The sequence below is a fragment of the Manis pentadactyla genome, chromosome 6, assembly GCF_030020395.1.
Source record: "Manis pentadactyla isolate mManPen7 chromosome 6, mManPen7.hap1, whole genome shotgun sequence".
Lineage (NCBI taxonomy): Eukaryota > Metazoa > Chordata > Mammalia > Pholidota > Manidae > Manis > Manis pentadactyla.
The window spans coordinates 64,635,166-64,649,929 of NC_080024.1; the positions used below are offsets into that span (position 1 = coordinate 64,635,166).

A 14,764-nucleotide genomic window follows, 5' to 3' on the forward strand; every position below is an offset into this window, starting at 1 on the left:
AAATGGGACTACGTCAAGCTGAAAAGCTTCTGTACAGCAAGGACACTATCAGCAGAACAAAAAGTCATCCTACCGTATGGGAGAATTTATTTGTAAATGACATATCTCACAAGGGGTTAACATCCAAAATATATAAAGAACTCACATGCCTGCCTCAACACCCAAAAAGCAATTAACCCAATTAAAAAATGAGTGGAGCATATGAACAGACACTTCTCCAAAGAAGAAATTCAGATGGCCAACAGGCACATGAAAAGATGCTTCACATCACTAATAATCAGTGAAATGCAAATTAAAACCACAATGAGATATCACCTCACACCGGTTAGGATGGCCAACATAGAAAAGACTAGGAACAACAAATGTTGGCAAGAATGTGGAGAAAGGGAAACCCTCCTACACTGCTGGTAGGAATGTTAACTAGTCCAACCATTGTGGAAAGCAATATGGAGGTTCCTCAAAAAACTAAAAATAGAAATACCATTTGACCCAGGAATTCCACTCCTAGGAATTTACCCAAAGAAAACAACTTCCCAGATTCAAAAAGACATGCACCCCTGTTTATTGCAGCACTATTTACAATAGCCAAGAAATGGAAGCAACCTAAGTGTCCATTGGCAGATGAATGGATAAAGAAGAAGTGGTACATATACATAATGGAATATTACTCAGCCATAAGAAAGAAACAGACCCTACCATTTGCAACAACTTGGATGGAGCTAGAGGGTATTATGCTCAGTGAAATGTCAGGCAGAGAAAGACAAATACCAAATAATTTCCCTCATTTGTGGAGTATAACAACAAAGTAAAACTGAAGGAACAAAATAACAGCAGACTCACAGACTCCAAGAAGGGACTAGCGGTTACCAAAGGGGAGGGATGTGTGAGGGCGGGTGGGGAGGGAGGGAGAAGGGGATTGTGGGGTATCATGATTGGTGCACATGGTGTGTGTGGGGCCACAGGGAAGACAGTGTAGCTCAGAGAAGACAAACAGGGACTCTGTGGCATCTTACTACACTGATGGGCAGTGACTGCAATGGGATTGGGGGGGACTCGATAATAAGGGTGAATATAATAACCACATTGTTTTTCTTGTGAAACCTTCATAAAAGTGTATATCAATGATACCTTAAAAAAAAAAAGTAAAAAAAATTTCCCCATTGAAAAATAGATGAAAAACCATGGGAAACAAACTTTAAGAACACTTCCTACACCTACCAGGTTGAACAAATTGACAACACACACAAATATCTTCCAAAATAGCTTTTATTACTACATAAAAACAAGTCAAGAAAAAAACAGATGCATGTTTTATACAAAATTATAAAATATTCATGCTATTTAATATTTTCCCCATAAATGTGCTGAGATAAAAAGGCAAATTTAAGCATAGAAATTGTTTCCACTTAAAGTTTTCAGGTACCTTGTAGGTGATCAATAATAATAGTATTTTTTTATACTTTCTTATGTGTAGCTCTAAGACATAGCAGTTACAGCTTACAGTAGCAGTTATCTAAAAGAGGACATACCAAGACAAAAATTCCATCATATTACAACAAAATTAGCATGAAGCTTTACTTCATTCTTTGAGCCTTTAGATTTGGCAGTTGTGGTCAACTAGTATTGCACTGGAACTTCCCACTTAGGAGGGAAAAGAGCCTAATTAAAAACAAGACATCTTTATTTTGTTCTTCAGAAAACAGAAACCACTTGTCAGTATTCCTTAAAAAGTGTGATTGTCTTTGTCATTTGACTGGAAGGTGTGAGATCCTGTTTGTGAGCAGCACAACTTAACTGAAACCACACAGGAAAGGAAAGGAAGTGCTCCGGAGGGTGAGGTCAGTTGGACACAAGTAGCGCAGGAAGCTGTACACTTCTGATAACAGTAGTTCAAAAACATATTCATATGAGTTTTTCAATAACTCTTTGAAAGAAAAGGCTGCAGTGTTGATTTAGATGAGGGTTTAAAATAACTTTTTTTCTCTGAAATTAGATTATGGGGTAGGCCAAGCCAGTCTATCTCTGCAGATGATATAAGCTATAATTATTTAGGGAGATTTCATTCACTGTTTCAGAGATGAAAGCTAAGGTTTTCTTTTCTCCTTTTCTTTATGTAGGTTTTTAAATGGGGAGGGGGACACTTTAGGTAGGAAACATCAGCTTTTGAAAGATAAAGTTACAATTATCATTAAAATAAAAATCCCATTAAAAGAAGAGTCTCAAACAGAAAGATTTTCTATATTTTACTGCATTGTTTTCATAATGGTTGAGAAAAAAAAAGGAAGTTCCGACAATATCTGTAAAATTACCCCCACATTAGCCAGAGAGATAAAAAATAAAGGGCTGAGATGAGAGGTGCTCAAATGCTTCGTGGTGGAGTGTATCAGTGTAGTGCCAGATCCATTCTTAACTTTTCATTAATAATCTCCTTGGCCTATATAGGAATGGCAGGTTCAATCCTTGGAGCTGTCACTGATCTCCCCCCACTCCCACCAAAAAATCCTGGAATTTTGTGCATCTCTATGTAACGGAACATCCATTTATCAAAATATGTTTGTGTGTAATGATGCAATTAACTCCTTCCACTTAGCACCAAAACTGTAGCACGTTCTACCCATATTGAACTGTGCCTACTGTGTGTCAGGCTCTCGGCTGGGCACTGGGGATCCTTATGACACTATTACCAATTTTGGAAATAGAATTAAGTAAGGAGAAAATAGTGTTTCAATGAGGAAATGATGAATGGTTATCCGTGAAACTAAAGGGATGTGATGGAGTGCAGGTCATATTCAGTCTATGGTAGTAATTACCAGTTAACCTAAAAAGAAATCCACTACATACCAAAATGTTGTGTATTTGGTGTTAAACTATAAGGTTTTTAAACCACACTAAAATGTTCTAGTTTAAAATTGCAGGGAAACCCAGTTGCCATGTGGTGGGAAACATGGGCCATGGTGAGAGGTCACATGGAGATGGTCACTGACGCTCAGGCCGGCAGCCTCCTCGGCGCTCCGGGCTGACAGCCAGCACCACCTGCCCGCTGTGTGAGTGAGCCACTTTGCACATGTCTGGCCAGTTGGGCCTCCAGATGACTGCAGCTCCTGCCAATTTGGAGCAGGAGAACTGCCCTATTGAGCTCAGCCAACCACAGATCATGATAGATAATAAAAAGCTGTGGTGGTCATTAAAAAAAAAATTGCAAGGAAACCAAAATCACCCACAAAATGAAAAGCATCTTTTCAGTATGGACGCTACTCTTTAAGTTTTAATTTGAGTCAGCCCAGAGCTTAGACTGAAGTCTTCATGCACAAAAGTCTCCACTTCTGAGTCTCAATTCACTGCGGAGAACCCAAAACTCAAGGCATCCCCTGAAATCCCACCAGAATCAGGAAGGACCCTAGCTATTGCCACCAGGAAGGGCAGACCAATATAGGTAAGTCTCTTATCTCCAAGCCCAAAGTTGTTTAGCAGTTAAGATCCTGAACAGTAGAAATTATAATTGGTCAAACTTCAAGCTGCAGATGTTCTTGTCCAAACCTTTCTTTGTCACCATGACACAATTTTAAGATCAAAAGGGCATCAAGGTAGGCTATGGCTGTTGGCAGTGGGAGGGTGCTCATGATCTATTTCCAGGTATTTGGGGAATCTGCCTTGGAAAAGTAAGCCAGAAGGTAAACTTTAACAACTCCGTGGCACTCCAACAACTGAGATTTATCCAGGGGTAGGTCAAAGTAGGGACAAATTAGTATATAACAGAAAAAAAAAGATAGCATAGTGAAGTGATCATGAACTGAGGAGAAAGACTGCCAAGTCATGAATCTCAGTTCCACCACTTAGGAGCTGTGGGACATTGGGGCAAGTTACTAACCTCTCTAAGCTTCAGATTTCTCATCTGCAAAATGGAGATACTGATAGCAAATGGCACATAGCTTTGTTTGGGGACTGAATGATCTAATATTTATGAAGTGCTTAGAAATAGTGTCTGGCACATAGTAAAAACCATGTAAGTGCTTTGTAAAATAACAAAAATTAGGAAAAAGTTCTCTTTGAAGTTGTAGAGCAGTTTATGCTGCTTAAGCATTCAGGCATATTCTCATTCCAACTGAGTTTGGAATCTGTACCATAAAGTACACCCAACCCCAGGGAAGCCTTGGGTCTAAGTCAAGTTTTAGAAAAACTTCCCGGTGTGACCAGAGAAGATCTCTTCTGCTACTTTCAGCCAAGGTATTGCTCCAAAATGCCCTGTTATACACCCTGGTCTTCAGGGCCAATCTGAGCCCAAACAAGCTAGGGAGGGACCAGCAGGCAGGTGCAGGGAGAAGGGAACCATTGCTTTCCTAAATTGTTTTTGTACTTCAGTCATGATATCTGTGTAGCCATAAACTCTGTCCTGGATAGTCATGATATGACTCTATAACTTTAGGACTGGACTCCCAGAATTAACAGGAAATAACTGCAAGACAACAGGCCAGGGACGCTGCCAGTTCATCAAATTTACCAACTGAGAGACACATTTTGATCATGTATTCTATGAAAAACACTGCTAAATGCTTTGGTGTCCCACAAGAAAGAGGTAACAAAACCACGATTTATATCTGCTATTGTTTACATTGATCATCTCCTTTCCAATTCAGGTAAGTTCACAGGCCTCAATCAATGCAAACTCTTTCAAGAAATCCTACTTTATGAGTAAAATAAATTTGACTCAGTCAATCATTTTATGGCTAACTGTGAGAAGCTAAACTGTAGAGCTAGTCTTCAGAAGTGAAGTTCTCCAGTTACATCTCTACAACTTTTTATAAGGTAGATCTTTGTCCAGCCTCATCAAGGGGTAAATTTCTTTTCCTTGTTGCTGCTTCATTGTTTGACTCTGAATCTGATTTGCCAAAGTTTATTGCCATGGAGCCTTCCACTCCCTCTGGAGTGCCTCCATTTGGCTGAAGGAGGACAGAATTTGGTTCGTTAGGACGTTTCCATTGTGGTCTGGTGACTATCCAAAAAATAAGGGCCCCGAATACCAGAATCAGAAGGCCAAGGATATTTGTGAAAACACCTTCTGGTGGGAATGTACTGTATGCAGGTTTTGTCCTACAAAAAAAGAGAAAGTGTGTCCAATTACAAATGGGGTGATACAATAACATGCCAAACAGTTTTGAATTTATCTGCTCAAAATGTACATTGGTATAGTTTTGATGTAAAGTCCCTTAAAGCTTGATATTAAGGAGAAAATTCAGTTTTGCCTTAATTCCCTCAATGGAATGGTGTAAAATTGTTAAAAATAATAAAAAATGAAAATAACATAGCATCTGGAACACCTGTATCATCAAAAGGATGATGCAGAAATGTATTTACACCATTATCACAATTAACATAAAAACAGGCATGTCAAAAAGACTGAAAGGGATGCATAACTTCAATAGTTGTTTTTGCAACAGTGGTACAATTTGTTGGATTTTTTTATTCCTCTTCCGATCATTATTAATGATATATTACATGTATCATAAACTTGTTAAAAAATACTTAACAATGTTTATATTTACATATAGACATTTATATTACATTTTTCCAATGAACAAGTACTTAACATTTTATAGCTTAAGTATTAGAATTAGGAAAACTATGCAACTTACAGGGCAAAAAACAGTTTCTCAGTCACTCCTGTAAGTGCTGATGCGATCACTATCCCAAAGATGAGAAGTCCAGAATAAATGTGTAAGGGCATGAGAAATGCTCGGAGAGAAAGTGGAGCCAGAGGGACCAGAAAGGCGAAAAAACCTAGGAGAAGCTAAACATCAACAAGTGCAAAGGTTATCATTTAATTTAAAATTTTAAGTGATCTTAACATTACTATTATAAAAGCAGTATGTCCAAAATGAGAAAAACTTTCATATAGAACCAAAGGCATAAAATGAAAAGTTTCCCACACCAGTTCCACTTATTCCAGTATCCTTCCAGAAAATTTCTATGCCTGTGCAACTGTGAGTGCCCGTGTATGCATGAGTGTGTGTGTGTGTGTGTGTTGTGTGCGCACGTGGGTGGAGAGAGAAAAAGAGAATTTTAAAAAATATAAATGAGATCTTACTATACATATTTGTTCTACATCTCACTTTTTTCCCTTAGTAGAATATCTTGGAAATCTTTTCATATCAACACTTTTATCTTGTTTATTCTTTTCAATTGCTAATACTCTATCTGAAGGAGGTAACATAATTTACTCAGTCCTCTATTTATGGATGTTCCTGTTGCCAGTTTTTTGTGGTCATTAACAGACCTACAGTGAACATTCTTGCTTGTTTTTATCAATTTCCTTAAGGTTGCCAAGTAGGAAGAGAAGTAAGAGATTTTTAAGTCACTAAAGCCAAATACAATAGGACACATTTAGTCAGTTCAACCTAAAAAATTATGTTAAGAAGTTGACAATTTTGTTGTATGAGGAAGAAATGAGTTCTACAGAAAAGTTATCTCCATTTCCTCAGTAATTAAATCCCTAGTGGGATACTTCTCTACAGAGAAGACAGCAAGATTCCACCGTAGAGTTTTTGCCCCCCACACCCTGCCTATTAAGTTTTCTCTGCTCCTCAAGAAAATAAAGATGACTTAGTGACCTGAGTCAAGTTACTGAGTTTAAAGGGACCTTTTTTCCAGATTTAGGATCTCCCACCCTAACAAAACAACTGTAAGAAGAGGGAGAATGTGCTCCAAAGAAAAAATACAAATGGCCAACAGGCACAAGAAAAGATGCTCCACATCACTAATCATAGGGAAATGCAAATTAAACCACAATGAGATATCACCTCACACCAGTCAGAAGACACCATCCAAAAGACAAGAAATAAGTGTTGGTGACAATATGGAGAAATGGGAACCCTCCCACACTGCTGGTGGGAATGTAAATTGGTACAACCTCTGTGGAAAACAGTATGGAGTTTCCTTAAAAAACTAAAACTAAAAATGCCATTCAACCCAGTAATTCCACTTCTAGGAATTTATCTGAAGAAAACAAAAGCCCTAATTCAGAAAGATGTATGCATCCCTATATTTATACCCACATTATTGACAATGGCCAAGATATGGAATCAACCTAAATGTCCATCAATAGATGAATGGATAAAGAAGATGTGGTGCATATACACAATGGAATATTATTCCGCTATTAAAAAGAAATGAAATCCTGCTATTTGCAAAAACATGGATAGATCTAGACTAGGATGTTATGCTCAGTGAAATAAGCCAGGCAGAAAAAGAGAAGTATCAAATGATTTCACTCATATGTGGAGTATAAGAACAAAGCAAAAACTGAAGGAACAGAACAGCAGCAGACTCACAGAACCCAAGAATGGGCTAACAGTTACCAAGGGAAAGGGATGGGAAGGATGGGTGGGAAGGGAGGGATAAGAGGGAAAAAAGGGTCATTAGGATTAGTACACATCATGTAGGGTGGCAGCCCGGGGAAGGCTGAACAACACAGAGAAGACAAGTAGTGATTCTACAGCATCTTACTACGCTGATGGACAGTGACTGTAATGGGGTTTGTGGGGGGGACTTGATGATGGAGGGAGTCTAGTAACCATGATGTTGCTCATGTAACTATAGATTAATGATACCAAAAAAAAAGATACCATATCTTTTCTGTGACTTATCCATGGAAATAAGTATTTTCCATTTCTAATATTCTTATTATTTCCTCTTAAGTCTTTCAGGATTATCATGTGCATCTCTTGTAGTTCTGTAGGGCTTGACAGTCTTAGCAGGTGGGACCTCAGAAATTCACATGTAGAACCCCAGGGCAATTTAATGCACCATTAAAAAAGGAAATAAAATACACAAATGCTTAACTTTGATTGAAAATGTTCCAAATGGTGCAAATATATAATTTATAAAAATTTATAATTTATAATAATCACCTTATTTCCTTTTAACCCTCTTACCTTCACCAGCTTACAAGTAATATGATAACTTAAAGCCTAGTGGACTGAATATTACAAAATCCCTTTGTCCCTTTAAGTCAGGGTTCTTTTTTGCTTTTCTTTTTTATTTTATTGAAATGCAGTTGACGTACAATATTATTAGTTTCAGGGGTACAACATAGTGATTCAATATTTATACACATTGGGAGGTGATCACCAAGAAAAATGCAGCTATCATCACCATACAGAGTTGCTACATCTTATTAACTATATTATGGTGTATATTGTATCCCTGAGTCTTATTTTTTTATACTGAAAGTTTGTATCTTTTAATACCCTTCTCTTATTTTGCCCATCCCCTACCCTCTCTCTCTGGCAACCACTGGATTGTTCTTTGTACATATGAATTTCTGTCTTGTATTGCTTGCTTTGTTTTTAAGATTTTACATATAAGTGAAATCATATGGTATTTGTCTTTGTCTGACTTATTTCATTTAGCATAATACCCTGTAGGTCCAACCATGTTGTCACAAATGGCAAGATTTCATCTTTTTTATGGTTGAGTAATATACCATTGTGTATGTGTGCATGTCTGTGTGTGTGTGTGTATCTATGCCACATCTTCTTTATCCATTCATCTATCAGTGGACACTTAGGTTGCTTCCATATCTTGGCTATTATATATTATGCTGCAAAGAACATAGGGGTGCATGTATCTTTTTGGATTAGTGTTTTCTTTTTCTTTGGGTAAATACCCAGGAGTAGAATTGCTGGGTCATATTTCTATTTTTAATTTTTTGATGAACCTCCATGCTGTTTTCCACAGTATCTGCACCATTTTGCATTCCCACCAACAGCATACAAGGGTTCCCTTTTCTCCACATCCTCATCAACACTTGTTATTTAAGTTGGTGGTTTTGAAGTGTTGTTTATAGGAGATTTGCATCACAAACACTTAAGGCACTCATTTAAGGAGATCCGTTGGCCACATCCAGATGTGCTAACTCAGAATTCCTGGAAGTCCCAGGAATCTACATTTTAACAGAATACCTAGGTGATTCTTAATGCATATTGAAGTCTGAAGACCACTGCTTTTGATTAATACAAATTATTTCAGAGATATGGTTAACTGCAGTGTGGAAAATTCCTAAAAGTGAAGGCAGTGGAATATTCCATTACCTTCAGCCTACAGTCACTTATTAAGTGCCAACTATGTGCAAACAAAGTACTCCAGTACTCAGGAACCATTGCCTACAAAGAGTTATGCTTCACCACAATGGAGCTCTTAGAATATAACTAAAGAAAAATAAAATCTCATTAAAACTTTATTTAGATATGAAAGTGAATAATACATTTTCTGTATTATTCTTAATTATGCTTAAATTTTAAAAATATAAATATATATATTTATAGACATAATAAAAGCCTGAAGGAAATAAACCAAAATATGGTATCTCTAGCTTATGGCATTATCAATGATTTATTTTTTTCTTACATTTTTCTATATTAAATAATTTTTTAAATTAATGTATATTATTTTTATACTTAGACAATAAAATTTTCCTTTAAAGGTTTCTGTGTTAAATACCTGGGCTCCTCTCGGTTAGTTATTACTAGAAATGTATTTGATCATGCCAGTTTTATCTCACTTTATGAAACAGATTATTTTTTAAAAAATGATGTATGTATAAATCTTAGACAAAACAATAGCTTTTATTTGCAAAAGTCAATAAAGAAGCCAGGAAATATCTGCCTAGCTAGCTTTTCTATTAGGTATGGTTTGTTATTTTTAAAAAGTGTAGAGATAGATTTAATGAGCCATCTAGTGTTTTACAGATTATCAAACTCCTCTTCATTTTCCTGCTGTTTTACATACTCATTCATCCCTTCACTTAAAACACACAGGTGGGCACCATCCGTGGAGTCTCTGGTTCAGTAAGCCTGGGATGTAGCCTGGGAATCTGTCTAATCTCCTTGGTGACGCTAATGCTGCTGTTCTGAGGACCACACTTTGAGAAGTTCTGTCTTAGGTCATTTCCAAGTTGCATTCTTCCAGGTATAAAAACATCTAATCAGCACCAGCTGAAATATGTCCAGAGTTTTTATAAAGAGGGATAACAGACATTAAAATTGGACACTGAGTCTGCTGTTCCTATCAATATCCGACATCTTGTTGCACCATCTCTCATCATGCCCACCTGACAATACCCCAGCCCTGGCTCAACCACCTTCAGGACGACCTCTGGTCTGCTAGATACTGTATGGAGTAAATCACACAGTCAAGTATCACTATAAACTCCTGGTTTTGATACTCACTGTCATAGCACTTCAACACTACTCAGCAATCCTTCTATTGTCTGATTTATCACCTGCTCCTCCACACTCCTCCATCCTCCAACACCTGGCCCTCCTGTTTGCCTCCTCACTATTGGCAGATGATCTTGTTGGACAGCTGTGTCTGGGGAGGTCTCTTTCTGAGTACTAGGTGAAATCTCAATCCAGACAGGGAAGGATTCATGACTGATTGAGAAAAAATTCTCAACCAGGTCAGATGAGTGTAGGTTAGGAAGACATTCATTGAAGCAAGAGTAGAAGCGAATGTCAGCGAGCATGCAGGCAGCAGAGAGCAAGGAAGAGCAGAGGGAGGAAAGGGAACGGAAGGTCATTGAACTCCGGCTTGGCATAGGGCAGATCCCTTGCCAACTCCTAAAGCCAGGGTCACCTGGCATCCAGTGTCTACTTGAATTTGCATGGTGCAGAAACTAAGCCCCTACCACCCCAGGATTTGGGGGAGCTGTGGAGCACTAGATCAAGTATGATTATCTTCTGAGAATTTCCACTTCCCTACTGGTCTGAAATAAAATGGAGAGAGAAGACTAGAAAGCTGAATGAAATAGCAAAGTGACAAAGACATTTACCACCAGAGGTAGAGGTCGGTGAGTTCTTGCGTTTATCATGGAGAAGAGTTCAGAGACAAGTGCAATCAGCTTATACAAGAAAGTTTATTTGATATAAGACAGTACACACTCACATGGGAGTTTGGGCAGCCTCAGAAAGGAAGTGTGTTTAAGGGTTTAGAGTTTGGGGTTTTATAGGGTCTTTGGGTAGGGGTCAGCATAAGGCATGATGTTTACAGGTGAGTCATAATTCCTTTGAAGTTTTTTCTTAAGAATATTTAGGGACTTAAGGTTATTTAGGGACTGTGTTGGTCTGGATCTCAGCATTCTTTATCCACATAGGTTTATTTACACTTCACAGGTCTAACACTTGTGGTTACAAAGTTACTTAATTGATTAAGAGGCTGGAAGAAGAGGAAGAACAGCACCTAGATTCAGTTAAAGAGTAAACTGGGCCATTTTTGCAGGCTAAGTAGATTTAACAATGGCATGACCCTTGTCCCATTTACCTGCTCTATCTCAATCTTACTACCACTTTGTGGAAAAAAAACAGAGGCAGTTTCAGAGACTAGCCTCTCAAAACAAAACAAATCATCCCAAGCCAGAAATGTCTTCCTTTTTTCAGTTATGATGGAGTTGGTATCCTCCAACTTCCCAGCTGTGCTCTGTAACCTGTTTCTTGAAGACGTAGCTATGGATGACTGCAACTCTCAGTTTTCACAACATCTCTACTGGTGCCATCCTGTGAGAATTTTTAATATGCCAAGCTTCTAACGATGAAAAGAAGTTAAAAATAAAAAAGCACCCAAATACCTGCCTTGACTCACTTCCCTGTCCAGTTATCACCCTCTCCCTCTGTCCTTCCCTTCTCATCCAAACCTCTTGACTGAGTTGTCTCTATTTTCTCACCTTCTACTCCATCTTCAATCCGCTGAAATCTGGCTTCTGCTCTCCATGAAAAGTGTTCTCCAGGGTCATCAGTGGCTTCCAAGTCACCAAATCCAAAGGACACTTTCAGACCTTACTTTCCTTGACTTTTCAGTAGCAGCTGACATCCTCAAGCCCTCTCCTCCCCTACTAATATTTCCTTTCTCATCCCTCCACTTGCTCAAGCCTGCAAATGACTCTCTCATCCCTTACATCATTGACTTTACAAATTTCATTGGTTCTACCTTCCAAATATCTTCAGAAACTATACGTTTTGCTCACTGCTACTGCTACTTCTCTAGGCCATCATCATTTTTCATCTGAACCTCTAAAGACACCTTCAAGCTAGTCTCTCTATTCCTGTCCAGCCTCCAATTTACCTACCATACCTACCTCTGGGCAGCTCAACCTCCTTCTTCAAATGAAGCAAACTTTTATTCACATACTATTCCATTCAGCTAGAATACTCTCTCATCTTTTAACCACCAACCTCATGACTTCAGGTCTTGGTCTGACTTACTTTGTCCCTTATGCTATGTGAGTGCTTTCCCAGAACACTCCACACCCACCCTATCTACCAAATACTCGATGACCTGTTGTCCCTCTAAGCTTCAGGAGGGTAGAGAGCATGTCTCTTTGGGTTCATGCTTCTTATGGAACAGAGTATCCCCCACAGCCTAGCAATATATCCAACTCAACATTTGACTCTGTTGAATAAATGGATGGATTCATGAATAAATTTCATGGACATAGAATGCATGTTCTCAACCATAAAAGTGCCTATGATCTGTAGTGGAAATGAAAAATGACTTCTTCAGGTCACAAAGGATTCTACTGAGGTAGAGCACGGACACGGGACAGGCATCATGATTATTAATTTTTCCTCTGTCTGATGAAAAATACCAACATAGAAATGGTATAAGTAAGAACAGGAGGGACTCCATCTTAAGGCTAGGATTCCATTTTAAAAACCAGGAGTTAGAAGGTAAGGTTCCGTTATATTTTACGGTAATCATCCAGTAACCAGCCCTATCTTAAGGCAGGGCAGGTAGTCGTAAGTAATATGTCCCCACTGCTTGAGGGTAGTCACTATCTTGGAGAAGAACAGGATCAATAAATTCCTTGTGTTAAGTTTATCTTACAGAATATCTAGAGGACAGACTATGGATGGTGACATAATGTCTCTCACTGGACATAGATAGATATGAAACCACATGTCAAGCCTATGCACCTGCACACACCCCCCCTACCCTTTGCCCCATTCTTGAAAGCCTGAAAAGACAGAATCCTAAGCCTTTAAGCGTGCCTCTTCTCTGAGGTTGCCTGGACTCCCCTTTCTTCATGTGTACTTTGCCTTAAATAAAGACTTCTTGCTGCTCAACTTACTGCACTTTGTGCTCTTCCGGTGGTAAGCATCTTTGGTACTTTGCTATTCAACTCAATTTTCTAGACTTAAGTCTCCTCTCTCTCTGTTCTACTTCAGACAAGTAGGGAGGGGCTACTGAGAGCTCTGATTTGGGCTTGCAAGTTCTGTCGCCTGGGTGACCCAGACAGGACTGCAGCTATACAATCATGCTTTTTAGTAACCCGCCCTAGAATCTCCTTTCTTTGCCTTTGGGAAATTCTCAGAACATAATCTCACTTCATCCAGTGCTCTGCAGCTCCCCCAAATCCTGGGGTGATAGGAGCCTAGTTCCCACACTGTTCAAATCCAAGTCGATACTGGACTCCAGGTGACCCTGGCTTCAGGAGATCTCTGGGAAGGGATCTGCCGTGTGCCGAGCAGGAGGAGTTCATTAACCTTCCCTCTCCTTCCTCGCTCTCTGCTGCCTGCACGGCTGCTGCCATTCACTACTACTCTCGCTTTAAGAATTCCTTCCTTACCTACTCTCGTCAGACCTGTTCCTGAATTCTTTCTCCACCAGAGTCAAGAAGCCTTCCTGTCCAGGCTGAGGTTTCACCTAGTGCTCAGGGAGCGACCTCCCCAGACGAAGCTGCCCGACCACATTATCACAAAATCTACACTTCTAATAGCAACAGCTGACTTGTGTCAGTCCAATGTCCTAAGCCCTAGGCTGAGCCTTTTCAGGCATTATTTGACTTTGATCCTTAGATGTTGTGAAGGATATATTAAAAGCTTTAATTTTTAGATGAGCTAACAAAGTCCAGAAAAGTTCAGTAACTTGTCCAAGGTCACCAGCTACAAATGAATGAATGAACCTGACTGAACTGAGGTTTCCCTGATTGCAAGTCCTGTGTTCTTAAACACTACTTGGTCACAGGATCTGAGCAAGGAAGAAGCCAGGGCTAAATTTCCTCTTGCTAAAAAACGTCATAAAGCTGTGAAATTACCTTTCTGAATGAAGCCTAGTTAGCACACAAATAAAACAACAAAACATAAGAATCTGAATATATTAGACAGCAAAAGAGAATCTTAAGACAATTAAAATGTTTTTAAATCACCCAAATTTAATATTAGAAAGTCTATTGATGTAATTGAATACATTAACAGATTAGAGAAGAAAAACCATATTCATCTTAACAGGTACAGAAAAATTCTGTAAAATATTGAATTGCATTCAATAAAATTCTACATCCATTTCTGATTTCAAAAGAAAAACAAAACCTTTTCACAACCTGGAATACGAGGAAGTATGAAGCATCTCTACTCAATAGTAAAATATTAGAAGTATTCTCTTTAAAATAAGAACAAATCAAGGATTCTTATGTCTACTTCTATACTTTGTAAATATTTCTATACACTTCTATATACTTTAATACTTCTGCACTCTTCAATTCTACATTGCTCTGGCTAGGATGCTGAGGAAAACGTAAATGATAAAACTGTCACTGCAGACACGTGGCAAGGACAGGGAAACCGTTTACCCACGTGGCAAGAAAGGAAGTTGGATTATATCATATACTGAAGTTAATTCCAGATGAATTAAGTACTTAAATTTATCAAAGAAAAAACTTTGATATTTTCTTAAGAGAAAACATAAGAGAAATTAAGATTTCAATTAATATTAAATT

General features: G+C 38.5%; 1 protein-coding gene across 2 annotated transcripts in view; it reads right to left on the minus strand.

Annotated features, from left to right (window-relative positions):
• Positions 1-3,404: 3,404 nt before the first annotated feature.
• Positions 3,405-14,764, minus strand: part of LOC118928500 (plasma membrane ascorbate-dependent reductase CYBRD1) — a 48,216-nt gene continuing 36,856 nt past the window's right edge. For both annotated transcript variants that reach the window (XM_057503913.1, XM_036917796.2), the window contains 2 exons: positions 5,631-5,785; positions 3,405-5,088 (listed from right to left, as the gene is read on the minus strand). In XM_057503913.1, coding sequence (XP_057359896.1) covers positions 4,797-5,088; positions 5,631-5,785 — 447 coding nt within the window. In that variant the 3' untranslated portion in view covers positions 3,405-4,796. The remainder of the gene's footprint in view (positions 5,089-5,630; positions 5,786-14,764) is intronic.